Source organism: Coregonus clupeaformis, chromosome 8 (assembly GCF_020615455.1).
Source record: "Coregonus clupeaformis isolate EN_2021a chromosome 8, ASM2061545v1, whole genome shotgun sequence".
Classification (NCBI taxonomy): Eukaryota; Metazoa; Chordata; class Actinopteri; order Salmoniformes; family Salmonidae; genus Coregonus; species Coregonus clupeaformis.
Genome location: NC_059199.1, coordinates 60,762,203 through 60,790,012, shown reverse-complemented (window position 1 = coordinate 60,790,012; position 27,810 = coordinate 60,762,203). Strand labels below are relative to the sequence as shown.

The 27,810-nt window shown below is 45.7% G+C and overlaps 1 protein-coding gene across 2 annotated transcripts; it reads left to right on the top strand.

Moving 5' to 3' along the window:
• The first annotated feature begins 1,222 nt into the window (after positions 1 to 1,222).
• On the top strand, positions 1,223 to 27,704 carry LOC121555838 (alpha-taxilin). Of its 2 annotated transcripts, XM_045222123.1 has the most exons (12): positions 1,223 to 1,298; positions 2,092 to 2,321; positions 3,236 to 3,751; positions 4,068 to 4,159; positions 6,439 to 6,609; positions 7,829 to 7,894; positions 8,078 to 8,206; positions 8,659 to 8,778; positions 17,942 to 18,016; positions 18,789 to 18,881; positions 24,764 to 24,859; positions 25,032 to 27,704. In XM_045222123.1, the coding sequence occupies exons 2-12, from the start codon at positions 2,102 to 2,104 to the stop codon at positions 25,335 to 25,337; spliced, it is 1,884 nt and encodes a 627-aa protein (XP_045078058.1). In that variant the 5' UTR covers positions 1,223 to 1,298; positions 2,092 to 2,101; the 3' UTR covers positions 25,338 to 27,704. The 2 variants fall into 2 exon arrangements, with proteins under 2 accessions (XP_045078058.1, XP_045078059.1); XM_045222124.1 differs by lacking the exon at positions 17,942 to 18,016.
• Positions 27,705 to 27,810: the final 106 nt, after the last annotated feature.

Here is a 27,810-nt window from a genome sequence, read left to right as displayed (position 1 = left end):
GGTCAACAGTTTCCTAGAACAAATCTGGGATGCAGGAATATGTGAAGTAATTTACATTTAAAAATGACAATTGAGTCCAAGTGGAACTATGTATGATTTATAATTTGGGGGGGGGGGTGCTTTATATTTGTTCTCTTACACACGTGTGTAATGGAAATGTTATTTTTTTTGCATATCCGACTTCCCCTGAGGCAACCGCAGGGATTCGGGTCACTGCCAGGGTCGCCATTGTACAGTGGGCCCCTGGAAATATGTACATTTAGCTGAAGGAATCATCCACATTTTGTAATGACTGCTGAAATGCTTCATATGGCAATAGTAAAGGGACAGGAGTTTTTTTTTTCCTGACCAAATGACAAGGAGAAACTGTGTGCGTCCCAAATGGCACTGAATGCCCTATATAATGCACTACTTTTGACCAGAGACCTATGGGCCCTGATCAAAAAGGTGTGCACTATATAGGGAATAGGGTGCCATTTGCTCTAGTGGATCCCGTCAGGTCATAGATTTGAAAAATAATCAAGATGAATTTGAAATGGGACATTTCTTGTCTTCTGTCCTAGATCCTGTAAATGTGTATATCTGAGACAAAAGTGTCTGAAAAGCCCAAGCCATGCCTTAGTGCTTGGCTTTATCAAATAAATTATGCTATCTAGGCTATAATTGTTTACAATTGCTACATGTTTATAAAGTGTTTTTCATACGTCATAACTGACCAGTCCTGATGTATTCTCTGGTTCTCTCATTTCTCTCTTTCAATGTATTTATTTCCAAAACAAATCTTGTTTTTTTTTTGTTTGTTTGCTTACGATAACCCATCTTATACTGTGACTTGACTTTACCGACGGTATGAATGAGTGACGAGAAACTGATACACTTCAACTGAACATGACACACAAACAAGAACACCGAAACAAAACAACACAAATGCATTAACAAATATTAGAAATGTATAAAAATGAAAAAGTTGTCCAGTGGAAACTGTACAAAAAAAATTACTAGAAATAAAATGATGTTGCAACCCTTTGTCTCCTGTTGTTTTTCCATTGCTTGAACACGTTTTTAATGACTAAAAGATACTAAAACGTAAACGTATTTTTGCTGCCGCATGTGTAAGATGTAGAACCGGTGAATGAACGTTTTTGTAGTTCTGAGTCGAGGGTTTGAACTACATAACATTTCCCCTCAAGATTGTCAACCACGCACTTCCGTTGTTCATTACGTATTTCCTGTGTTGGTTGGCAGGAGGAAAAGAAGCAGGCAACACAGAAGTGTATTTATTGAGTTGTATCAAGAAGGTAAATGTCATTTTTATTTTCTAATAAAGTACCTAAAGCTTATTCCAAGTATGTATAATAACTGTGGGATATGTGAGGTGTTGTGTTTCTTTGGTTTGTTCCGTAGCGTACAGGTAATATAGAACGATAAATGCTAAGTTAGGTAGCTTGCTAACTAACGTTATCTAAACGGGACTAATTTCTGTTGAAAACTACAAAGTGAAACTAGTTATGTATTTGGTTGCTAAGAGAGGTCTTGTTTCACTTGCTAGACCAAGCTAGTGAGTTGACGACTTTCCAAAAATGTCAACTATTCTATTCGCATAGTTAGCTACACGTTAGCCGCGTTGAAATGTCACTTCGTTAGCATACCACATATTTATGCGTTGCTTTGCTGGGTAGCTAGCTAACGTTAGCCTGCTGTCGTTCGCCATTTCAGATATTTTACGTAAGCATGAGCTATATTAATTTATTTCAACACACTTTCTGGTAAGGTGTACTGTCATGATTACCGGTGACCAACTGACCGATAACTAGGTAACTTATAGCTGACTAAACTCCACTCCTTGGTGAAGGACTTACTTCACCGTAGAGCGGAGTTTAGTCCGCTAGCTAACTTAGAGGTTTAGACTGCAGTGACATCCCCCATTTAACGTTTGGCAGTTTTAAGTTCTTGCTTTTCTCAAGCGGAGGTACGTGTAAAAATCGTCAGCGAACACTTGAATATTCGGATCTGTAATTTACGCCGCAGTTGGACTTTTCCCCCTATACAAACAAAATGCTCGATGAACATTTTGAAGAATATCTGTTACAGGCATTTCATCATGAAGAAACAGGACACAGAAGAGTCGTCCGCGCATGGCAGCGATGCAGCACCTGGCGCTGGAGAGATGGAGGGAAGCAAGGCGGCAAAATACGTTACGGAGACCAGAAGCCCAAAAGACGTTACGGAGACCAGAAGCCCAAAAGAGGTTACAGAGGCTGGCAGCCCTAAAGAGTCAGAGAAGGACACACCTTCACAAGCTGATGGGGCTGAAAGTGCAGGTAAAGTTAGCGCTATGTGTCATGGGTTGTCACTGATGTAATGGAACTAATGCCACGTTCAAGTGCTAGTCTAGTCGGAACTAGGAAACTCTTACATTTTTCTACGTTCCACCTGCAACTAGCGATGGGAGTTGAAGACTAAGGTAAGTTCCAAGTTGAGAATTAAGTGAAGTATTGCCATGTTTGTAAAAAAAAATAAAAAAAAATGCTGCTGTTGCTTTACATTAGCTAGGGTATAACGGCTGTATGGAAGCATTCATATATCACCGTTCTGAAGTGTAGCTCCCATATCACCGTTCCGAAGTGTAGCTCCCATATCACCGTTCCGAAGTGTAGCTCCCATATCACCGTTCCGAAGTGTAGCTCCCATATCACCGTTCCGAAGTGTAGCTCCCATATCACCGTTCTGAAGTGTAGCTCCCATATCACCGTTCCGAAGTGTAGCTCCCATATCACCGTTCACCTTCACCGTTCAAGTGTAGCTCCCATATCACTGTTCAAGTGTAGCTCCCATATCACCGTTCTGAAGTGTAGCTCCCCTAGCTCCCATATCACCGTTCCGAAGTGTAGCTCCCATATCACCGTTCCGAAGTGTAGCTCCCATATCACCGTTCCGAAGTGTAGCTCCCATATCACCGTTCCGAAGTGTAGCTCCCATATCACCGTTCCGAAGTGTAGCTCCCATATCACCGTTCCGAAGTGTAGCTCCCATATCACCGTTCCGAAGTGTAGCTCCCATATCACCGTTCCGAAGTGTAGCTAGCAGTGCAGCTTTGTGTGTTCTTTCTTTGATTGTTGTTCTTTTAATGTTTTTTATTATAATTCATTTTTGTTCACCTTTGTTGTTGTTACGTACTGCAAAGTCCAATAATTGTTATTGCTGCATTTTGTTTCTCTTTCCCTTCTGTGTTTAGTGGCTGAGACGGTTGCCGTTTCCAACACAGCAGAGTCTGCAGCCCTCCTCACGGTCCCAACTATAGCAGACCCTGCCCCAGTCCCAGTCTCCACTATAGCAGACCCTGCCCCCCTCCCAGTCGCCACTATATTAGACCCTGCCCCCCTCCCAGTCGCCACTATATTAGACCCTGCCCCCCTCCCAGTCTCCACTATATTAGACCCTGCCCCCCTCCCAGTCTCCACTATATTAGACCCTGCCCCAGTCCCAGTCGCCACCATAGCGGAGGGGGTGTCTTCTCAGTGTGACATGGTTGAGGTGCTGAGCCGCCAGCTGGAGGACATCCTCAACACCTACTGCCTGGAGGACAACGGGGAGGACGGGGTTAACCTGCCCAACGGCCAATCACACGGCCCCATGCTCAACGGCCTGGCCAATGAGAAGGAGCTGGACGTCAAGCCGGAGGAGGTCAAAGTGAATGCCGGCGGAGCGGAGAAAGTGAAGAGTCAAGAGAAGAAGAAGGTTAAGGGGCTGGGTAAGGTTCTGTTGCTCTGTCTGAAATCAACCCTAGGTGCTTGTCGTTGATCTGAAATGATTGGATGGGTGTAGGTCAGTGGCCGCCAACCCTGGTCCTGAAGACCAATATGGAGCTATTACCCATCTATATTGCACACTAATATCGAGCTGTCATCCATCAGATTATTTTAGTCATACGGGTGGTGGCTAGGGGTTGAGGACTGGACAACTTCCCCTTGTATGTTGCTGGGTCCCTGCTATGATGAGATGGTGTTGCACTGAATGTCTTCCTCCCTGTGTTACGCTGAATATCTTCCACCTCCTGTGTGTTGCAGGTAAAGAGATCACCCTGCTGATGCAGACCCTGAACACTCTGAGTACACCAGAGGAGAAACTGTCAGGCCTCTGTAAGAAGTATGCTGAGCTGGTGAGTAGTAACTCTCATAAACGTTTTGACTCGGGTGTGTGTGGCTCAAAGGCTGTTTGGTTTAGTTAATAACTTTGTATTTATTTAATTTGAGCATGCTAGCAGCCCTCTTATTTCTAGCCTCCATCTGTGTATCAGCCAGTAGCAGTTTGTCTCCTCTGTCTGTCTGGTCATCATGCAGGGGAATGGACAGGGCAGATCAACACAGGGTGACCTACAGGGGACTGGACAGGGCAGATCAACACAGGGGAATGGACAGGGCAGATCAACACAGGGGAATGGACAGGGCAGATCAACACAGGGGAATGGACAGGGCAGATCAACACAGGGGAATGGACAGGGCAGATCAACACAGGGGAATGGACAGGGCAGATCAACACAGGGGACTGGACAGGGCAGATCAACACAGGGTGACCTACAGGGGAATGGACAGGGCAGATCAACACAGGGGAATGGACAGGGCAGATCAACACAGGGTGACCTACAGGGGAATGGACAGGGCAGATCAACACAGGGTGACCTACAGGGGAATGGACAGGGCAGATCAACATAGGGTGACCTACAGGGGAATGGACAGGGCAGATCAACACAGGGTGACCTACAGGGGAATGGACAGGGCAGATCAACACAGGGTGACCTACAGGGGAATGGACGGGGCAGATCAACACAGGGTGACCTACAGGGGAATGGACAGGGCAGATCAACACAGGGTGACCTACAGGGGAATGGACAGGGCAGATCAACATAGGGGAATGGACAGGGCAGATCAACATAGGGTGACCTACAGGGGAATGGACAGGGCAGATCAACACAGGGTGACCTACAGGGGAGTGGACAGGGCAGATCAACACAGGGTGACCTACAGGGGAATGGACAGGGCAGATCAACATAGGGTGACCTACAGGGGAATGGACAGGGCAGATCAACACAGGGTGACCTACAGGGGAATGGACAGGGCAGATCAACACAGGGTGACCTACAGGGGAATGGACAGGGCAGATCAACACAGGGTGACCTACAGGGGAATGGACAGGGCAGCTCAACACAGGGTGACCTACAGGGGAATGGACAGGGCAGCTCAACACAGGGTGACCTACAGGGGAATGGACAGGGCAGCTCAACACAGGGTGACCTACAGGGGAATGGACAGGGCAGATCAACACAGGGTGACCTACAGGGGAATGGACAGGGCAGCTCAACACAGGGTGGCCTACAGGGGAATGGACAGGGCAGATCAACACAGGGTGACCTACAGGGGAATGGACAGGGCAGATCAACACAGGGTGACCTACAGGGGAATGGACAGGGCAGCTCAACACAGGGTGACCTACAGGGGAATGGACAGGGCAGATCAACACAGGGTGACCTACAGGGGAATGGACAGGGCAGATCAACACAGGGTGACCTACAGGGGAATGGACAGGGCAGATCAACACAGGGTGACCTACAGGGGAATGGACAGGGCAGATCAACACAGGGTGACCTACAGGGGAATGGACAGGGCAGATCAACACAGGGTGACCTACAGGGGAATGGACAGGGCAGCTCAACACAGGGTGACCTACAGGGGAATGGACAGGGCAGCTCAACACAGGGTGACCTTCAGGGGAATGGACAGGGCAGATCAACACAGGGTGACCTTCAGGGGAATGGACAGGGCAGATCAACACAGGGTGACCTACAGGGGAATGGACAGGGCAGATCAACACAGGGTGACCTACAGGGGAATGGACAGGGCAGATCAACACAGGGTGACCTACAGGGGAATGGACAGGGCAGATCAACACAGGGTGACCTACAGGGGAATGGACAGGGCAGCTCTGTGGGGGGGGGGTTCCTGGCGCTCTGTCAGAGATGAGCTGTGGTCTCTATCAGCTGACCGGGCCCAGGGAGCGTGACGCTGGCTGATGGAGCGGTGCCGAGGGAGACTGCAGTGTTTGGAATGGGCTAGAGGGGAAACTGCTATACGCTGTCTTTACTGGACAATGACATGGCTTCCCTTGGCAGCCTGACTTGTTTTCCCGCTAGCCTTCCATCAGTAGACTTATTGGAGCCATTTTAGCAATAGCTTTTCATTTAGGTGTAATTAAACAGCTCTAATAGTATTTTCATTCATTAAAGTCTATTTTCTGTGTGCCTGCGTGCCCGTGTGTGTGTGCGCCTGCATGCCCGTGTGTGTGTGCGTGTGTGTGTGTGTGTGCGCCTGCATGCCCGTGTGTGTATGTGTGCGTGTCCTTATGTTTGTGGTGTGCATTCGTCCCCCCTGTGTGTGTGTGTAGCTGGAGGATCAGCGGAACAGTCAGAAGCAAATGCGTGTCCTGCAGAAGAAACAGTCTCAGCTGGTGCAGGAGACGGACCACCTGAGGAATGAACACAGCAAGGCCATCCTGGCGCGCAGCAAACTGGAGTCACTCTGTAGGGAGCTGCAGAGGCACAATCGCACACTCAAGGTAAAGGATGGTGAAGCTGGTGTTTACACTAGGTAAAGGATGGTGAAGCTGGTGTTTACACTAGGTAAAGGATGGTGAAGCTGGTGTTTACACTAGGTAAAGGATGGTGAAGCTGGTGTTTACACTAGGTAAAGGATGGTGAAGCTGGTGTTTACACTAGGTAAAGGATGGTGAAGCTGGTGTTTACACTAGGTAAAGGATGGTGAAGCTGGTGTTTACACTAGGTAAAGGATGGTGAAGCTGGTGTTTACACTAGGTAAAGGATGGTGAAGCTGGTGTTTACAGTAGGTAAAGGATGGTGAAGCTGGTGTTTACTCTAGGTAAAGGATGGTGAAGCTGGTGTTTACACTAGGTAAAGGATGGTGAAGCTGGTGTTTACACTAGGTAAAGGATGGTGAAGCTGGTGTTTACACTAGGTAAAGGATGGTGAAGCTGGTGTTTACACTAGGTAAAGGATGGTGAAGCTGGTGTTTACACTAGGTAAAGGATGGTGAAGCTGGTGTTTACACTAGGTAAAGGATGGTGAAGCTGGTGTTTACACTAGGTAAAGGATGGTGAAGCTGGTGCTTACACTAGGTAAAGGATGGTGAAGCTGGTGTTTACACTAGGTAAAGGATGGTGAAGCTGGTGTTTACACTAGGTAAAGGATGGTGAAGCTGGTGTTTACACTAGGTAAAGGATGGTGAAGCTGGGACTTACACTAGGTAAAGGATGGTGAAGCTGGTGTTTACACTAGGTAAATGATGGTGAAGCTGGTGTTTACTCTAGGTAATGGATGGTGAAGCTGGTGTTTACACTAGGTAAAGGATGGTGAAGCTGGTGTTTACACTAGGTAAATTATGGTGAAGCTGGTGTTTACTCTAGGTAATGGATGGTGAAGCTGGTGTTTACTCTAGGTAATGGATGGTGAAGCTGGTGTTTACACTAGGTAAAGGATGGTGAAGCTGGTATTAACACTAGGTAAAGGATGGTGAAATGGTTTTTACAGTAGGTAAAGGATGGTGAAGCTGGTATTTACAGTAGGTAAAGGATGGTGAAGCAGTTGCTCACACTTGTACCTTTTTCACACTGGCTGGGCTAAGGCAAGCTGGGCTGGGCAGCACAGTACACTTTGTCAGCCCTATAATGTGATTCAGTCATCTCAGATTGATGAAGTGAACCGCTTTCAGGAATAAAATGGAGCCATACATTTTAAACTAACTTTAACCTGCTCTTGCAGGACGACGGGATGCAGCGTGCACGTGTGGAGGAGGAGAAGAGGAAGGAGGTGACATCACACTTCCAGGTGAGCCACTAGCGTCATGTGAAGAAGGGATCAATATCAAGTATTTCCTTGATGCCTTGATTTATTGCCTTGATGGTCTGCAGTGAGTGTTGAGAAATCTAGGAAATATTTTGGACATTCACCCAAGGACTAAACACTTCTGTCTACTTCCTGGTTGGTGTCCATTGTGCTGTTGCATCCCAGGTGACTCTGTATGACATCGAGGCCCAGATGGAACAACATAATGAGAGGAATGCCAGTCTGAGGCAGGAGAACTCTGAGCTGGCAGAGAAGCTCAAGAAACTCATCCAACAGTACGAACTACGAGAGGAGGTGTGTGTTTGGAGTGGGGAGAACGGTGTGTGTGTGTTTGGAGTGGGGAGAACGGTGTGTGTGTGTTTGGAGTGGGGAGAACGGTGTGTGTGTGTGTGTCTTTGGAGTGGGGAGAACGGTGTGTGTGTTTGGAGTGGGGAGAACGGTGTATGTGTTTGGAGTGGGGAGAACGGTGTGTGTGTGTTTGGAGTGGGGAGAACGGTGTGTGTGTGTGTTTGGAGTGGGGAGAACGGTGTGTGTGTGTGTGTTTGGAGTGGGGAGAACGGTGTGTGTGTGTGTGTGGAGTGGGGAGAACGGTGTGTGTTCTGTGAGGAGCAGACAGGAGTTCTGCAGCTCTGTGCCAGGACATGGACATTTACTTGCATAACTAAAGCACAGAGAAGGTGCAACTGCAGTAAAGGTCTGCCAATGTTCTGGACATGTGAGCGTTAACCCCCTGTCGTCTCTCACAGCACATTGACAAGGTGTTCAAGCACAAGGACCTGCAGCAACAGTTGGTGGACGCTAAGCTACACCAGGCTCAGGGCCTGCTCATAGAGGCAGAGGACCGCCATCACAGAGAGAAGGACTTTGTGAGTAACAGTAAAATAGTTGTTTGGTAAAACACTAGTCAACATACTCAACTCAATGAGTATATGTATTTATTTATGTAACGTTTTGCAGGATGAAATCTCTTGATGCATCTCGTTTTCACGTGTCCAAATGAAGACAAACAATATTTAGTAATAATATGGCAACTAAAAACTACTGCCACAGCTAATAGAAACTGCTGCCACAGCTAATAAAAGATACTGCCACAGCTAATAAAAACTACTGCCACAGCTAATAAAAGATACTGCCACAGCTAATAAAAACTACTGCCACAGCTAATAAAAGATACTGCCACAGCTAATAAAAGATACTGCCACAGCTAATAAAAGATACTGCCACAGCTAATAAAAGATACTGCCACAGCTAATAAAAACTACTGCCACAGCTAATAAAAGATACTGCCACAGCTAATAAAAACTACTGCCACAGCTAATAAAAGATACTGCCACGGCTAATAAAAACTACTGCCACGGCTAATAAAAGATACTGCCACAGCTAATAAAAACTACTGCCACAGCTAATAAAAGATACTACCACAGCTAATAAAAGATACTGCCACGGCTAATAAAAGATACTGCCACAGCTAATAAAAGATACTGCCACGGCTAATAAAAACTACTGCCACGGCTAATAAAAACTACTGCCACGGCTAATAAAAACTACTGCCACGGCTAATAAAAACTACTGCCACGGCTAATAAAAACTGCTGCCACGGCTAATAAAAACTGCTGCCACGGCTAATAAAAACTGCTGCCACGGCTAATAAAAACTACTGCCACAGCTAATAAAAACTACTGCCACAGCTAATAAAAACTGCTGCCACAGCTAACATAACTAAGTACCTATCTTCACGTGATGATGTTTCTATTAGTTATATGTCAGCTATATGAGAATCAAACCCACAACTCTTAATTTGTCTCATGTTGTCTCGTCAGCTACTGAAGGAAGAGGTGGAGTCTCGGGATGGGTAAGGGTTGGGCTCATTTAGGGCTGACCTCATTTAGTCAACTGGTTGATTGTTTGGTCGATATACTGTTGGTCGACCGAGATTTCTTTAGTCCAGCACTAGCATATATATATACACAGCTCTGGAAAAAAATTAAGAGACCACTGCAAATTTTTCTTAAATCAGCATCTCTACATGTATGACAGCCATTCCATTCCAGTGTCTGTTGAATTCCAACACAGGCACACCTCATTCTACTGAATTAGGTACGGATTAGGCGATTCACCTGAACCAAATCTTATTTAACGAGGAAAAGTATAAAAACCACTGCTGTGGTCATCACTATCCTCTTGCAATAGGACCAGCTGGATGGCAAAAACAGTGCTAATAGTACCTCAAAAGTAATATTAATAAATAAATAAACTATTGATCATGCCAAAAGAGTTGAAAAGGAAAGTTTTGAGTGAGGAAAAGAAGGGTTCAATTCTGGCTTTACTGGCAGAGGGATGCAGTGAGCGTCAGGTTGCTTCCATCCTTAAAATTTCAAAGACGGCGGTTCATAAGAACAAGGTCAAGCAGCAGACATTGGGGACAACAAAGCTACAGACCGGCAGAGGGCAAAAACGACTCTCTACTGACCGGGATGACCGCCAACTCATTCGAATGTCACTCAACAACCGTAGGATGACATCAAGTGACCTACAAAAATAATGGCAAACGGCAGCTGGGGTGAAGTGCACGGTGAGGACGGCTCGAAACAGGCTCCTAGGGGCAGGGCTGAAGTCGTGCAAAGCTAGAAAAAAGCCCTTCATCAATGAGAAGCAAAGAAGAGCCAGGCTGAGGTTTGCAAAAGACCATAAGGATTGGACCGTAGAGGACTGGAGTAAGGTCATCTTCTCTGATGAGTCCAATTTTCAGCTTTGCCCAACACCTGGTCGTCTAATGGTTAGACGGAGACCTGGAGAGGCCTACAAGCCACAGTGTCTCGCACCCACTGTGAAATTTGGTGGAGGATCAGTGATGATCTGGGGGTCCTTCAGCAAGGCTGGAATCGGGCAGATTTGTCTTTGTGAAGGACGTATGAATCAAGCCACGTACAAGGTTGTCCTGAAAGAAAACGTGCTTCCTTTTGTTCTGACATTGTTCCCCAACTCTGAGGATTGGTTTTTCCAGCAGGACAATGCGCCATGCCACACAGCCAGGTAAATCAAGGTGTGGATGGAGGACCACCAGATCAAGACCCTGTCATGGCCAGCCCAATCTCCAGACCTGAACCCCATTGAAAACTTCTGGAATGTGATCAAGAGGAAGATGGATGGTCACAAGCTATCAAACAAAGCCGAGCTGCTTGAACTTTTGCGCCAGGAGTGGCATAAAGTCACCCAACATCAATGTGAAAGACTGGTGGAGAGCATGCCAAGACACATGAAATCTGTGATTGAAAATCAGGGTTATTCCACCAAATATTGATTTCTGAACTCTTCCTGAATTTAAAACATTAGTATTGTGTTGTTTAAAAATGAACATGAACTTATTTTCTTTGCATTATTCGAGGTCTAACAACACTACATATTTTTTGTTATTTTGACCAGTTTTAATTTACTGCAAATAAATGCTCTAAATTTTACAAAATATATTTGGAATTTGGGAAAAATGTTGTCAGTAGTTAGAATAGAATAAAACAAAAATGTTAATTTCACCTCACGCAACCACAATAAACAATTTAGGATAAACAATTTCACAAATGTGTCTGTTTTTAATCTTTGCTATACTTTTTTTTCTGTTAGACCAGCATCTGGTATTATTTATTTATTTGTTTTGTTTGTTTACAAATTGTCAGAAAATATATTTATAATAATAATAACCCTCCTTTTTCCTTGCTCTCCTTATTATTATTATGATGACGATGATCATAAGTAATGTCATTATCATTAGTAGTCTTAGTATAGCAGCCTTGTATAACCACCATCGAGCTGTAGGCCTATGAGCTCATCCTGTTTAGTCTTAATACAGTAACTTACTTAGGCTTATAGTTCAATACTTTATATAGGCTACTGTATCAATCAATCCTTTATTTGTTCATGTCATCACACAGCATAGCATAGGAGTCGTACATGATTTTGAAACGCGATCAAGCGTTTTTAGTTTTTTAAATAAATAAGGCAACCATTTGAATAATTAGCGTAAACAATAAATAGGCCTAAACTGTTCCATTTCGGAAATTGCATTCATGAATGAATGCGACTGTTTTTAGTCTTTGCGTTTAATAAAGGCTTTACAACAAACAAACAAAAACTTTGCAACAGACTCTCTGGTGCACTTATCATTTATTTTGTATTTACATTGTTCCAAACGGTTAGAAAATGTATATTGTAATATAACAGCACCTGTTCGGCACAAACAATATGAACGCAGCGCTTCTCCTTACCTTATTTTTCTTGATATCCAGTATTTTCCACAACTAGTCAAATTTGTTCCACACATCGTGACTTCCACCTTCACCTTCTGAGCAACCAGTAAACATTCCCCCCCGTTTTCGAGTGTGTCACTTCCTCTGCATCCGTTTCCTAAACAAATGAGGGATTTCGGTAACACGGCTTCTCAGTCAGAAATTGCTGTAATTATGGTGCAGCTTCATCAACACAGGCAGCGCGATAAACACTGCTGATGTTCATCAACACAGGCAGCGCGATACACACTGCTGATGTTCATCAACACAGGCAGCGCGATAAACACTGCTGATGTTCATCAACACAGGCAGCGCGATAAACACTGCTGATGTTCTGGTCGCTGCAGCGAGGAGAAGAGGGAGGTGCTTAGTCACGCGCTGTTTTTTATTTTTTTAAAGACTGCGCAGCAAGTCTGAACCCGGCCTGGCACAATCAAATCAATTGCGGTCGGACTCCCTCTAGTCATTTTGTGTCTTTTTTTTTAATCATTTAATCAACCAGTCTGCTTAAAGCATCAGAGCTCAGTGCATGTACAGTAGCAGTCAAAAGTTTGGACACACCTACTCATTCAAGGGTTTAATCTTTATTTTTTACATTGTAGAATAATACTGAAGACATCACAACTATGAAATAACACATATGGAATCATGTAGTAACCCAAAAAAGTGTTAAACAAATCAAAATATATTTGAGATTCTTCAAATAACCACTCTTTGCCTTGATGACAGCTTTGCACACTCTTGGCATTTGATTAAAACACATAGGATGTGTCTATGTATGGAAAAATACACGTTAAAAAAAATTAGACCAATCGATTGGTCAAAGGAGGAAAAAAAATGAAGTTGGGACAGCCCTAGTCTCATGTTGTTTCTCCAACTGCTGAAGGAAGAGGTGGAGTTTCAGAGGGTGGGTTGGGGTTGTTCTCATGTCAGTCTCATGTTGTCTCTCCAGCTGCTGAAGGAAGAGGTGGAGTTTCAGAGGGTGGGTTGGGGTTGTTCTCATGTCAGTCTCATGTTGTCTCTCCAGCTGCTGAAGGAAGAGGTGGAGTTTCAGAGGGTGGGTTGGGGTTGTTCTCATGTCAGTCTCATGTTGTCTCTCCAGCTGCTGAAGGAAGAGGTGGAGTTTCAGAGGGTGGGTTGGGGTTGTTCTCATGTCAGTCTCATGTTGTCTCTCCAGCTGCTGAAGGAAGAGGTGGAGTTTCAGAGGGTGGGTTGGGGTTGTTCTCATGTCAGTCTCATGTTGTTTCTCCAACTGCTGAAGGAAGAGGTGGAGTTTCAGAGGGTGGGTTGGGGTTGTTCTCATGTCAGTCTCATGTTGTCTCTCCAGCTGCTGAAGGAAGAGGTGGAGTTTCAGAGGGTGGGTTGGGGTTGTTCTCATGTCAGTCTCATGTTGTCTCTCCAGCTGCTGAAGGAAGAGGTGGAGTTTCAGAGGGTGGGTTGGGGTTGTTCTCATGTCAGTCTCATGTTGTCTCTCCAGCTGCTGAAGGAAGAGGTGGAGTTTCAGAGGGTGGGTTGGGGTTGTTCTCATGTCAGTCTCATGTTGTCTCTCCAACTGCTGAAGGAAGAGGTGGAGTTTCAGAGGGTGGGTTGGGGTTGTTCTCATGTCAGTCTCATGTTGTCTCTCCAACTGCTGAAGGAAGAGGTGGAGTTTCAGAGGGTGGGTTGGGGTTGTTCTCATGTCAGTCTCATGTTGTCTCTCCAGCTGCTGAAGGAAGAGGTGGAGTTTCAGAGGGTGGGTTGGGGTTGTTCTCATGTCAGTCTCATGTTGTTTCTCCAACTGCTGAAGGAAGAGGTGGAGTTTCAGAGGGTGGGTTGGGGTTGTTCTCATGTCAGTCTCATGTTGTCTCTCCAGCTGCTGAAGGAAGAGGTGGAGTTTCAGAGGGTGGGTTGGGGTTGTTCTCATGTCAGTCTCATGTTGTCTCTCCAGCTGCTGAAGGAAGAGGTGGAGTTTCAGAGGGTGGGTTGGGGTTGTTCTCATGTCAGTCTCATGTTGTCTCTCCAGCTGCTGAAGGAAGAGGTGGAGTTTCAGAGGGTGGGTTGGGGGTTGTTCTCATGTCAGTCTCATGTTGTCTCTCCAGCTGCTGAAGGAAGAGGTGGAGTTTCAGAGGGTGGGTTGGGGTTGTTCTCATGTCAGTCTCATGTTGTCTCTCCAACTGCTGAAGGAAGAGGTGGAGTTTCAGAGGGTGGGTTGGGGTTGTTCTCATGTCAGTCTCATGTTGTCTCTCCAGCTGCTGAAGGAAGAGGTGGAGTTTCAGAGGGTGGGTTGGGGTTGTTCTCATGTCAGTCTCATGTTGTTTCTCCAACTGCTGAAGGAAGAGGTGGAGTTTCAGAGGGTGGGTTGGGGTTGTTCTCATGTCAGTCTCATGTTGTCTCTCCAGCTGCTGAAGGAAGAGGTGGAGTTTCAGAGGGTGGGTTGGGGTTGTTCTCATGTCAGTCTCATGTTGTCTCTCCAGCTGCTGAAGGAAGAGGTGGAGTTTCAGAGGGTGGGTTGGGGTTGTTCTCATGTCAGTCTCATGTTTCTCCAACTGCTGAAGGAAGAGGTGGAGTTTCAGAGGGTGGGTTGGGGTTGTTCTCATGTCAGTCTCATGTTGTCTCTCCAGCTGCTGAAGGAAGAGGTGGAGTTTCAGAGGGTGGGTTGGGGTTGTTCTCATGTTAGTCTCATGTTGTTTCTCCAACTGCTGAAGGAAGAGGTGGAGTTTCAGAGGGTGGGTTGGGGTTGTTCTCATGTCAGTCTCATGTTGTCTCTCCAGCTGCTGAAGGAAGAGGTGGAGTTTCAGAGGGTGGGTTGGGGTTGTTCTCATGTCAGTCTCATGTTGTCTCTCCAGCTGCTGAAGGAAGAGGTGGAGTTTCAGAGGGTGGGTTGGGGTTGTTCTCATGTCAGTCTCATGTTGTCTCTCCAGCTGCTGAAGGAAGAGGTGGAGTTTCAGAGGGTGGGTTGGGGTTGTTCTCATGTCAGTCTCATGTTGTCTCTCCAGCTGCTGAAGGAAGAGGTGGAGTTTCAGAGGGTGGGTTGGGGTTGTTCTCATGTCAGTCTCATGTTGTCTCTCCAGCTGCTGAAGGAAGAGGTGGAGTTTCAGAGGGTGGGTTGGGGTTGTTCTCATGTCAGTCTCATGTTGTCTCTCCAGCTGCTGAAGGAAGAGGTGGAGTTTCAGAGGGTGGGTTGGGGTTGTTCTCATGTCAGTCTCATGTTGTCTCTCCAGCTGCTGAAGGAAGAGGTGGAGTTTCAGAGGGTGGGTTGGGGTTGTTCTCATGTCAGTCTCATGTTGTCTCTCCAGCTGCTGAAGGAAGAGGTGGAGTTTCAGAGGGTGGGTTGGGGTTGTTCTCATGTCAGTCTCATGTTGTCTCTCCAGCTGCTGAAGGAAGAGGTGGAGTTTCAGAGGGTGGGTTGGGGTTGTTCTCATGTCAGTCTCATGTTGTCTCTCCAGCTGCTGAAGGAAGAGGTGGAGTTTCAGAGGGTGGGTTGGGGTTGTTCTCATGTTAGTCTCATGTTGTCTCTCCAGCTGCTGAAGGAAGAGGTGGAGTTTCAGAGGGTGGGTTGGGGTTGTTCTCATGTCAGTCTCATGTTGTCTCTCCAGCTGCTGAAGGAAGAGGTGGAGTTTCAGAGGGTGGGTTGGGGTTGTTCTCATGTCAGTCTCATGTTGTTTCTCCAGCTGCTGAAGGAAGAGGTGGAGTTTCAGAGGGTGGGTTGGGGTTGTTCTCATGTTAGTCTCATGTTTCTCCAACTGCTGAAGGAAGAGGTGGAGTTTCAGAGGGTGGGTTGGGGTTGTTCTCATGTCAGTCTCATGTTGTCTCTCCAGCTGCTGAAGGAAGAGGTGGAGTTTCAGAGGGTGGGTTGGGGGTTGTTCTCATGTCAGTCTCATGTTGTTTCTCCAACTGCTGAAGGAAGAGGTGGAGTTTCAGAGGGTGGGTTGGGGTTGTTCTCATGTCAGTCTCATGTTGTCTCTCCAGCTGCTGAAGGAAGAGGTGGAGTTTCAGAGGGGTGGGTTGGGGTTGTTCTCATGTCAGTCTCATGTTGTCTCTCCAGCTGCTGAAGGAAGAGGTGGAGTTTCAGAGGGTGGGTTGGGGTTGTTCTCATGTCAGTCTCATGTTGTCTCTCCAGCTGCTGAAGGAAGAGGTGGAGTTTCAGAGGGTGGGTTGGGGTTGTTCTCATGTCAGTCTCATGTTGTCTCTCCAGCTGCTGAAGGAAGAGGTGGAGTTTCAGAGGGTGGGTTGGGGTTGTTCTCATGTCAGTCTCATGTTGTCTCTCCAGCTGCTGAAGGAAGAGGTGGAGTTTCAGAGGGTGGGTTGGGGTTGTTCTCATGTCAGTCTCATGTTGTCTCTCCAGCTGCTGAAGGAAGAGGTGGAGTTTCAGAGGGTGGGTTGGGGTTGTTCTCATGTCAGTCTCATGTTGTTTCTCCAGCTGCTGAAGGAAGAGGTGGAGTTTCAGAGGGTGGGTTGGGGTTGTTCTCATGTCAGTCTCATGTTGTCTCTCCAGCTGCTGAAGGAAGAGGTGGAGTTTCAGAGGGTGGGTTGGGGTTGTTCTCATGTCAGTCTCATGTTGTCTCTCCAGCTGCTGAAGGAAGAGGTGGAGTTTCAGAGGGTGGGTTGGGGTTGTTCTCATGTCAGTCTCATGTTGTCTCTCCAGCTGCTGAAGGAAGAGGTGGAGTTTCAGAGGGTGGGTTGGGGTTGTTCTCATGTCAGTCTCATGTTGTCTCTCCAACTGCTGAAGGAAGAGGTGGAGTTTCAGAGGGTGGGTTGGGGTTGTTCTCATGTCAGTCTCATGTTGTCTCTCCAGCTGCTGAAGGAAGAGGTGGAGTTTCAGAGGGTGGGTTGGGGTTGTTCTCATGTCAGTCTCATGTTGTCTCTCCAGCTGCTGAAGGAAGAGGTGGAGTTTCAGAGGGTGGGTTGGGGTTGTTCTCATGTCAGTCTCATGTTGTCTCTCCAGCTGCTGAAGGAAGAGGTGGAGTTTCAGAGGGTGGGTTGGGGTTGTTCTCATGTCAGTCTCATGTTGTCTCTCCAGCTGCTGAAGGAAGAGGTGGAGTTTCAGAGGGTGGGTTGGGGTTGTTCTCATGTCAGTCTCATGTTGTCTCTCCAGCTGCTGAAGGAAGAGGTGGAGTTTCAGAGGGTGGGTTGGGGTTGTTCTCATGTCAGTCTCATGTTGTCTCTCCAGCTGCTGAAGGAAGAGGTGGAGTTTCAGAGGGTGGGTTGGGGTTGTTCTCATGTCAGTCTCATGTTGTCTCTCCAGCTGCTGAAGGAAGAGGTGGAGTTTCAGAGGGTGGGTTGGGGTTGTTCTCATGTCAGTCTCATGTTGTCTCTCCAGCTGCTGAAGGAAGAGGTGGAGTTTCAGAGGGTGGGTTGGGGTTGTTCTCATGTCAGTCTCATGTTGTCTCTCCAGCTGCTGAAGGAAGAGGTGGAGTTTCAGAGGGTGGGTTGGGGTTGTTCTCATGTCAGTCTCATGTTGTCTCTCCAGCTGCTGAAGGAAGAGGTGGAGTTTCAGAGGGTGGGTTGGGGTTGTTCTCATGTCAGTCTCATGTTGTCTCTCCAGCTGCTGAAGGAAGAGGTGGAGTTTCAGAGGGTGGGTTGGGGTTGTTCTCATGTCAGTCTCATGTTGTCTCTCCAGCTGCTGAAGGAAGAGGTGGAGTTTCAGAGGGTGGGTTGGGGTTGTTCTCATGTCAGTCTCATGTTGTCTCTCCAGCTGCTGAAGGAAGAGGTGGAGTTTCAGAGGGTGGGTTGGGGTTGTTCTCATGTCAGTCTCATGTTGTCTCTCCAGCTGCTGAAGGAAGCATTAGAGTCTCAGAGGATGAGTGAGCTGATGAAGCAGCAAGAGGTGCATCTCAAACAACAGGTAACTATCTCTCTAGAACTCTTTTAAGACAGAGTGGGTGCTCTATGATAAACCTCTGGACAGAGTGGGTGCTCTATGATAAACCTCTGGACAGAGTGGGTGCTCTATGATAAACCTCAGGACAGAGTGGGTGCTCTATGATAAACCTCTGGACAGAGTGGGTGCTCTATGATAAACCTCTGGACAGAGTGGGTGCTCTATGATAAACCTCTGGACAGAGTGGGTGCTCTATGATAAACCTCTGGACAGAGTGGGTGCTCTATGATAAACCTCTGGACAGAGTGGGTGCTCTATGATAAACCTCTGGACAGAGTGGGTGCTCTATGATAAACCTCTGGACAGAGTGGGTGCTCTATGATAAACCTCTGGACAGAGTGGGTGCTCTATGATAAACCTCTGGACAGAGTGGGTGCTCTATGATAAACCTCTGGACAGAGTGGGTGCTCTATGATAAACCTCTGGACAGAGTGGGTGCTCTATGATAAACCTCTGGACAGAGTGGGTGCTCTATGATAAACCTCTGGACAGAGTGGGTGCTCTATGATAAACCTCTGGACAGAGTGGGTGCTCTATGATAAACCTCTGGACAGAGTGGGTGCTCTATGATAAACCTCTGGACAGAGTGGGTGCTCTATGATAAACCTCTGGACAGAGTGGGTGCTCTATGATCGACATCTAGCTATATGATAAACATCCTCACTGTTTCTGCTGAGCTGCAAAAGGTAATATGTGAATTTAATCTCCGCCCTCTTCTGCCTGTCTCCCCACCCAGCTGTCCTTATACACAGAGAAGTTTGAGGAGTTCCAGAGCACTCTTTCAAAGAGCAATGAGGTGTTCACCACCTTCAAACAGGAGATGGAGAAGGTGAGCCTGTGTGTGTGTGTGTGTGTGTGTGTTAAGATGTAGGCTGACCCATGTTTGAGTCCGAAGACCTGCCAACCGTCACACAATTTGAGGTGACAGTACGCTGGTATGAAAAACTATCCAAAAAATAGGCTTCTAGTTTGACACATTGTGGGGTTTTTTGACTCAACCGTCTGAAGTTGGAGCTGAGCCAATTAGAGGACTTGGGCGAGGATAAAAAAATCTCTAGCTCTCCTCTCCAGCCAGCCTGCCGTAGTCGTAGTCGTAGCCGTAGTTGTAGCCGTAGTCGTAGCCGTAGTTGTAGCCGTAGCCGTAGCCGTAGTTGTAGCCGTAGTCGTAGCCGTAGTTGTAGCCGTAGCCGTAGTCGTAGCCGTAGTTGTAGCCGTAGTCGTAGCCGTAGTTGTAGCCGTAGTCGTAGTTGTAGCCGTAGCCGTAGTTGTAGCCGTAGCGTAGTCGTAGCCGTAGTTGTAGCCGTAGTTGTAGCCGTAGTCGTAGCCGTAGCCGAAGTTGTAGCCGTAGCCGTAGTTGTAGCCGTAGTCGTAGTCGTAGCCGTAGTTGTAGCCGTAGTTGTAGCCGTAGCGTGGCGTAGCGTGCGTGGAGTGGCGTAGCCGTGCGTAGCCGAGTGGTGTAGCCGCGCAGCTGAGCCGTAGTTGTAGCCGTGGCGTAGCCGTAGCCGTAGCCCGTAGCCGTAGTTGTAGCCGTGTAGCGTAGTCGTAGCCGTAGTTGTAGCCGTAGCGTAGTTGTAGCCGTAGCCGTAGTTGTAGCCGTAGTCGTAGTCGTAGCCGTAGTCGTAGCCGTAGTCGTAGCCGTAGTACTGTTTATCTCCCTAGAGCTGGATGGCAACTCTCCACTGTCTGTTGATCCCTCTGATGTGTGAGGGGGAAAATGGAGAACAAACTGTTTGTCAAATACATTTTCCACTATGTGTTAGTTAAGCACATAGCACAGGGGTTTGCCAAACTCTGTCCTGGGGCCCCTCCTGGGTGCACATTTTAGTTTTTTTGCCCTAGCACTACACCGCTGATTTGAAATAATCAACTAATCATCAAGCTTTGATTATTTGAATCAGCTGTGTAGTGCTAGGACAAAAACCAAAACGTGCACCCCTTGGGGTTCCGGGGGACCGAGTTTGGTAAACACTGACATAACCACTATTATTTCATAGTTAGCTCCTTAGCTAAGGCGTCAAAATACGACAGAGGTAGTTAGCTACAGCCTACAGTCTACTAAGCGAGAACACTTTTCTTGCCCGCACATGCTTTGAGCTCCGCAAAGACGGTGGTGGGCGTGAGTGCGTTGCCGAGCGAAGGAAACGTGCGGCGTTTGCGGTACTTGGGTGTGCGGCGCTGCGTGGATGGAAACGGACGTTCCGCTAATACAGACCTTCACAGAAAGTGATGGGACACTGTTAAAAGATGAGCAGGCCTGTGTTTTTTTTTTTTATGAATCCGTTGTGGATCTGTCCTCTTCATATCGCTGGAGGTCAACAGTAGGCTGCTGATGATGTCATAATAGTCAGTTCGCCGATGACAACAAGGCACGTAGAATGAATGGTAGCCTAGTAGTCTGACCTAACCTGATGGATGAGGTAAAGGATGGAGATCTGAATCAAGCTCATATAGGTTTAGTTCAGTTGTTTCATTTTCCAAATAGCCTACAAAACCGTAAGCTACACTACTACATTATTACATCCAGTAATTGAATTATCCAGAATTTTATCCCCCAAACAAAATGAAGAGGCCAGTTTACATTTTCACTAGACTATGCACATAATGACACCCATTGGGCTCCCGAGTGGCGCAGCGGTCTAAGGCACCGCATCTCAGTGCTTGAGGCGTCACTACAGACCCCCTGGTTCGATTCCAGGCTGTATCGCAACCGGGCCGTGATTGGGAGTCCCATAAGGCGGCGCACAATTGGCCCAGCGTTGTCCTGGTTTGGCCGGTGTAGGCCGTCATTGTAAATAAGAATTTGTTCTTAACTGACTTGCCTAGTTAAATAAAGGTAAAATAAATAAATAAAACAATTGCAGGGAAATATCTAAAATGTTCCACTTCATATTCATCATCTCCAGCACCACCCCAACATCCACATACTGACTGGGATAACGGCGCTTTTCTATGTTTTGTAGTAAAAAAAGTTTGAGGAAGATAAGTGTTTCCGATGACATCATCGACCAGTTAGTAGGAAGTAAGGAGGCAATGCCGCCTCATAATTGGTTAAAATCACACGATGCACACCGATGATGTCATTGGGAAGACTTGTCTTCCTCAATCTTTTTTTACTACAAAACACAGAAATGCACAGTTTGTTGATGTTCGGTTGGTGCCGGAGATGATGAATATGAAGTTGAAAATTGTGAAATTTCCCTTTTTAATAAGAATAATCATTAACCCTAAATTTAACCTAGAATAATCTGGACGTTTTATTGAGACCATCTCAATTTCATTTATGATCAAACATAAGACTTCTGTGTTGGCTACATTGTTTGATATAATTTAAGACTCTAGGTTTCAGGAAATTGCAGGTTTTAAAAAAATAATAAAAATAAATAGAATTGTTCCAACTTCCTTAGGGGGAAGTTGACTGACCCCCTCCGGACCTCCCCCCTACCCAACCTTAGGCCTACACAGAGACTTCATGCCCATAGGGGGCAAGTGGCCACTCAGATTTGTCCTGGTAAAATACCAGTTAGCAATTTTATGAAGTTGGCTTTAGCTTTCCCAGATAGTTATAAGGTTGGGAACCTATCTACCAAGAAGCCATTTCAAGCTATCAATCAAGTTAAGAGTAGCTAGCTTGTCTATAAAATAAGGAAACCGTAACATAAAGGCTCTTAATAGGGCGTTGGGGCCATCACGAGCTAGAACGTCTTCAATGCACCTTGGCGTAGATTCCACAAGTGTCTGGAACTCTAATGGAGGGATGCGACACCATTCTTCCGCAATAAATTCCATCATTTCGTGTTTTTGTTGATGGTGGTGGAGAACGCTGTCTCAGGCGCCGTTCCAGAATCTCCAACGAGTGTTTTTAATTGGGTTGAGATCTAGTGACTGAGACGGCCATGGCATATGGCTTACATCGTTTTCATGCTCATCAAACCATTCAGTGACCCCTCGTGACCCCTCATTTATTCAAGTGTTTTCATTATTTTGGCAGGTACCTTTATTTTAGCTGGCATGCATGCTGTCAAGGTTGGTGGACTTTAGAAAAGATAGCAATAACTAAATGTCTGAATTAGACTCACATTCCTTTCAGTATTTTACCCAGATTTTAGCAGAGAAGCATAATGTGTTTCTTTGAAAATAAAAACGACACCAGTTATGAGGATAAAGACAGCTCAAGACATATGCTTAGATATGAAAAATATCATTTTTTTTTTTTATATAGAATTAAGCATACTGATTATGGCTCTAGATTGCAGGAAAAAGCTTTTTCAGATGTATGAAAAATTAAAAATTCTCCAAATTACGGAGCCAGCCATCCTCACGTACAGTGGGGAAAAAAGTATTTAGTCAGCCACCAATTGTGCAAGTTCTCCCACTTAAAAAGATGAGAGAGGCCTGTAATTTTCATCATAGGTACATGTCAACTATGACAGACAAATTGAGAATTTTTTTCTCCAGAAAATCACATTGTAAGATTTTTTATGAATTTATTTGCAAATGATGGTGGAAAATAAGTATTTGGTCACCTACAAACAAGCAAGATTTCTGGCTCTCACAGACCTGTAACTTCTTCTTTAAGAGGCTCCTCTGTCCTCCACTCGTTACCTGTATTAATGGCACCTGTTTGAACTTGTTATCAGTATAAAAGACACCTGTCCACAACCTCAAACACTACAAACTCCACTATGGCCAAGACCAAAGAGCAGTCAAAGGACACCAGAAACAAAATTGTAGACCTGCACCAGGCTGGGAAGACTGAATCTGCAATAGGTAAGCAGCTTGGTTTGAAGAAATCAACTGTGGGAGCAATTATTAGGAAATGGAAGACATACAAGACCACTGATCATCTCCCTCGATCTGGGGCTCCACGCAAGATCTCACCCCGTGGGGTCAAAATGATCACAAGAACGGTGAGCAAAAATCCCAGAACCACATGGGGGGGCCTAGTGAATGACCTGCAGAGAGCTGGGACCAAAGTAACAAAGCCTACCATCACTAACACACTACGCTGCCAGGGACTCAAATCCTGCAGTGCCAGACGTGTCCCCCTGCTTAAGCCAGTACATGTCCAGGCCCGTCTGAAGTTTGCTAGAGTGCATTTGGATGATCCAGAAGAGGATTGGGAGAATGTCATATGGTCAGATGAAACCAAAATAGAACTTTTTGGTAAAAACTCAACTCGTCGTGTTTGGAGGACAAAGAATGCTGAGTTGCATCCAAAGAACACCATACCTACTGTGAAGCATGGGGGTGGAAACATCATGCTTTGGGGCTGTTTTTCTGCAAAGGGACCAGGACGACTGATCCGTGTAAAGGAAAGAATGAATGGGGCCATGTATCGTGAGATTTTGAGTGAAAACCTCCTTCCATCAGCAAGGGCATTGAAGATGAAACGTGGCTGGGTCTTTCAGCATGACAATGATCCCAAACACACCGCCCGGGCAACGAAGGAAGAAGCATTTCAAGGTCCTGGAGTGGCCTAGCCAGTCTCCAGATCTCAACCCCATAGAAAATCTTTGGAGGGAGTTGAAAGTCCGTGTTGCCCAGCGACAGCCCCAAAACATCACTGCTCTAGAGGAGATCGGCATGGAGGAATGGGCCAAAATACCAGCAACAGTGTGTGAAAACCTTGTGAAGACTTACAGAAAACGTTTGACCTGTGTCATTGCTAACAAAGGGTATATAACAAAGTATTGAGAAACTTTTGTTATTGACCAAATACTTATTTTCCACCATAATTTGCAAATAAATTCATTAAAAATCCTACAATGTGATTTTCTGGATTTTTTTTCTTCTCATTTTGTCTTTCATAGTTGACGTGTACCTATGATGAAAATTAAAGGCCTCTCTCATCTTTTTAAGTGGGAGAACTTGCACAATTGGTGGCTGACTAAATACTTTTTTTCCCCACTGTACTTTGAGCCCTGATTGTATATTTAAGCGTATTTCTAGTTAGCTACAGAAGAGCAGTAACAGGTACCCATAAGTCTGAGGCAGACTATGTTGTGGAAAATAATCACTATACTTTATTACATATCAAAATACTTCCAGAGTTTTTGTAGAATCAAGAATGACTTTATTACAATTTCAACAAAGTCTATGCCGGTCTGCAGAGTAGCACACTTTTTCTCTCTCCCTCCCCCAGTATCCTATCCATATCTCCTCTAGTTCAAAATCCCTCCCTCTTCAGTTTCCCGCTCTTTATCGCTCCGCCTACTTCCTTTGTCTATGATGGCGGCTAAATTCGACTTTCATTTCAGTTGAGAATCAATAGTAATACAATCAATCAATCCCTTATCTTGCAAAAACACTCATGTTTAGTTTAAAACTCTGTTCAACTCCGGCTCTCCCGGGCTTGACCTGAAGACCGATCGTTGGACATGACAGGTCCCTAAATCCTTGAAACATACACAAACCCCCACACACACAGTGAAATGATCCAATTAAGTTCCTGGCCCAATAACAAAGAACTCTAACTCTATGTTCGTGATTAACCCAGTTTTATCTCATAGTCCACTAAAAAAATCTCCATCTTCTGCCAACATCATTATTAGGCTAAAGAATGTGCATGCCAATGATCTGTGCCGTTGTGGAGGCTGGGGGGGGGTGCCCGCTGCCGTGCTGAAGCGGTACTCGTAAAAATGATTCAAAGTTGGCAGGTCTGTCTCCGAGTGTCGTCCGTGGTCATGTGATGTGACCTGTGTGTGTCCTTAGATGACGAAGAAGATCAAGAAGCTGGAGAAGGAGACGACCATGTATCGCTCCAGGTGGGAGAGTAGCAACAAAGCCCTGCTGGTCATGGCTGAGGAGGTAGGTCAATTCAGACCGAACTCACTGAATGGGGCTTTTTATATTGGTGTGAGTGTACATTTTTTGTTGTTGTTGTGAAAAGTGCAAGGTGTCTGTGACTGACTGTGTGTGTGTGTGTGTGTGTGTGTGTGTGTGGTGTGCACATCTGTATAAATCTTTGTGTGTTCCCTAGAAAACGCTGCAGGACCGTGAGTTTGACGGCCTCCAGGGGAAGGTAGGGAGGCTGGAGAAGCTTTGCCGGGCACTGCAGAACGAACGCAATGAGCTCAGCAAGAAGGTCCAGGGCCTGAGCGCCGGCCCCGAGGACGACAGCCCAGGAGATGAATCCACCTCCCTCCCCCCCATAGACTCCCAGGAGCCCAGCCCAGACCCCGACACCACCACCACCCCTAGCTCCCCCACACCCTGCTGCCACTGCGGCCCAGAGTTGGACACTGAGAACCAGGCCTGTGCAGCCCCCCTCACTGCCCAGGAATGAGACCTCTCGCCTGGGCAACACTGCTCACAGTCTCTCTCCTCTTCACCAACCAACTACCAGCCTGCAAGCCAAGCCACTACTAACGTAGGAGTTAAGAGTGTGGGTCTGTGTCATTCCCTCCGGAATAAGATGAAGTTGTCCCCTAACCACAGATCTAGGATCAGTTTCGCTAACTAAAACCAATAGGGCGGTGCAAGAGAACCTGATCCTGGATCTGCAGTCAAGTAGCGGCTTCTACTTACTCTGGTTCCTCCTGGAGAGTTGGTGGTGGTCAGTCAGGGAACCTTCTTGAAGGTTCTTATCCTGCGTTTTGGTCTTTTCTTCTTTTCCGTTCCTTTTGAGAACTCCAGTACACAATGCGTCCTAAATGGCTCCCTATTCTCCAAATAGTGCGCTATGTTTGACCAGAGCCCTATTTTGTAGGTGTGTGCTTGTCTCCATTGGTCTCTTTCTTTTGTGTGTGTGTGTGTGTCTGTGAGTCATATAGAGATGCAGATGTAGGACCACAGTTGGACTTCAACCCAGAGCATGTAGGGATCACCTTTCAGTTCAAAGAGCGGTGTGTGTGTGTGTGTATATCTCTAGGTTGGGGATATCTTGAGAAGAGTCACTTTCTTTCATTAATTCCGTTATAGATGTCCTTGTTTATCCTAAAGGTCCAGAGAGTGAATGGATTATGTAGATATTCTTTATGAATCATGCCCAATCGGTGGATCCACACAAATTACTCTTAAACCAGGTGTGTGTGTATTCACTAGGAACCAACGGGAAGCAAACAGAGCAAAACAGGGAACTTGTCCAATAAGAAACGTGTTTTCCGTTGCAATATGTTTTGCTACGGTGTGCACTAATGAGTAGACCCCAAGAAAAGAGGAAATAGTCTTGTGGTTATGGTTTGTTTCTTTATATCATACGTTGTTGCACAGACAGCACAGCAGAGTTTGTAGACTGTATTTGTTTGATATTATCTGAGTTATTTTAACACTTGTGTATCTAACGGAGAAACACCACTATATATATATATATATATATATATATATATAAATATATAAAATCAGTCTTATTTTCTTAATTGTTAAGTAATTTAGATGTTTTTGTTTTTACCTCCTGGCTGCGTTCGTTTACTAATTTGACGTTCGTCATCATTCCCACAATATGCATGTATCCATTCCACACACTCATATTCCTTGTTTTCAATTTCATTCTACAACATTTGATCCAATGGAAATGTTTTACTATTTTTTTCATGCTGGCTTTCCTTGTGATCATGATAACTAATGTTTAAGATGTAAGATTCCATCAACACTGAAACAGATATTGAAATGTGCTGACCAAGGTGGGTGAGAATATGTATCTTAACAAGATTGTTGCATCCCAACTCGGATAGTTTTGTTTCGTTAATCAGGTGCAGTAATAAAATGTTTAAACTGATATTTCTTTGCAACCCCAGCCTCGCTATTTAGTTCTGTGGCAGTTTGATTTGACAAGCACTTAACTGAGAATGTATTATCCCCTCCCTTCCTCGACACACACTGTCCTGGGGTGTATTCACTAGGAACCAAACGTTAGGAAACAGGATGTAACTGGGAGGGACCTAACTGAATTTATCCAATAGAAACTTGTCTTCCGTTGGTTTGAGAAGGCCTACACCAATGAATACACCCCAGACGTAAAAACTCAGTTGACCCTAACCACAGATCTAGGATCAGATTACACTAGCCCATTCCTAACCTTGACCATTGGGGAGGTGAAACAACTGACCCTGTATCAGTGATTAGTGGCAATGTCTACCTTCTGTGTAAACCGTGTATTTTCTTTGTACCATGTGGTGTTCCGGTTGACACGTTTATGACTCTGGTGCCAGTCGGCGTGAGTTCCCCATACTGTTTAAAAAAAATAAAAAATAAAAACGGCAAGTTGGAACAAGTTTCTTTTCACCATCAGAGTTATGTCAGAGGAAGAATAGATAAGATTATTTCAATGAAAGTAACTGCATAAAATCAACAAACAAAAAAAATCTGTAGTGTGTCCATATTATCACTTGCTTTGTCTTCCATGTTTCAGATTGCAGCATCGGTCAGGGTCCGGGGGCTGCAGTTTGAAGAATGCAATGCTTTATCTTATTTCATTCATTACTACAGTTTATCATAATCACACAGTTTATCGTAATCACAAGACAAACCTTATTTCCTTTGTCTCCTAAGACTGACTCACTGTCTCTTGATCCTCGCTGGTTTTAGAGATTCAGCCGTGTTGATCAAGTACCAAATATTGTGTTTCTCTTGTTTTTGTCCCCCGTTTGTTTTCCTGTACTTTTGTCTTACCCTGTATACTTAATTTCTTGCTCATTAAAATATATACCTGTTATGTGATTTGGTAATGGGTCTTTATTTGTGGCCCCCTATCTAAAGCTGCTGTTTAGCTCTCAGGGATTTTGATTTAGGAGTGAGAAGGATGTAAAATATTTACTGCA

Bases quoted from the DNA above. Each gene is read 5' to 3' on its own strand.
- LOC121555838 (XM_045222123.1), top strand. From the start codon at position 2,102: ATGAAGAAACAGGACACAGAAGAGTCGTCCGCGCATGGCAGCGATGCA. The intron at 6,610-7,828 runs GTAAAGGATGGT...CTGCTCTTGCAG, and splicing joins GGCACAATCGCACACTCAAG to GACGACGGGATGCAGCGTGC. The intron at 8,779-17,941 runs GTGAGTAACAGT...TTGTCTCTCCAG, and splicing joins ATCACAGAGAGAAGGACTTT to CTGCTGAAGGAAGCATTAGA.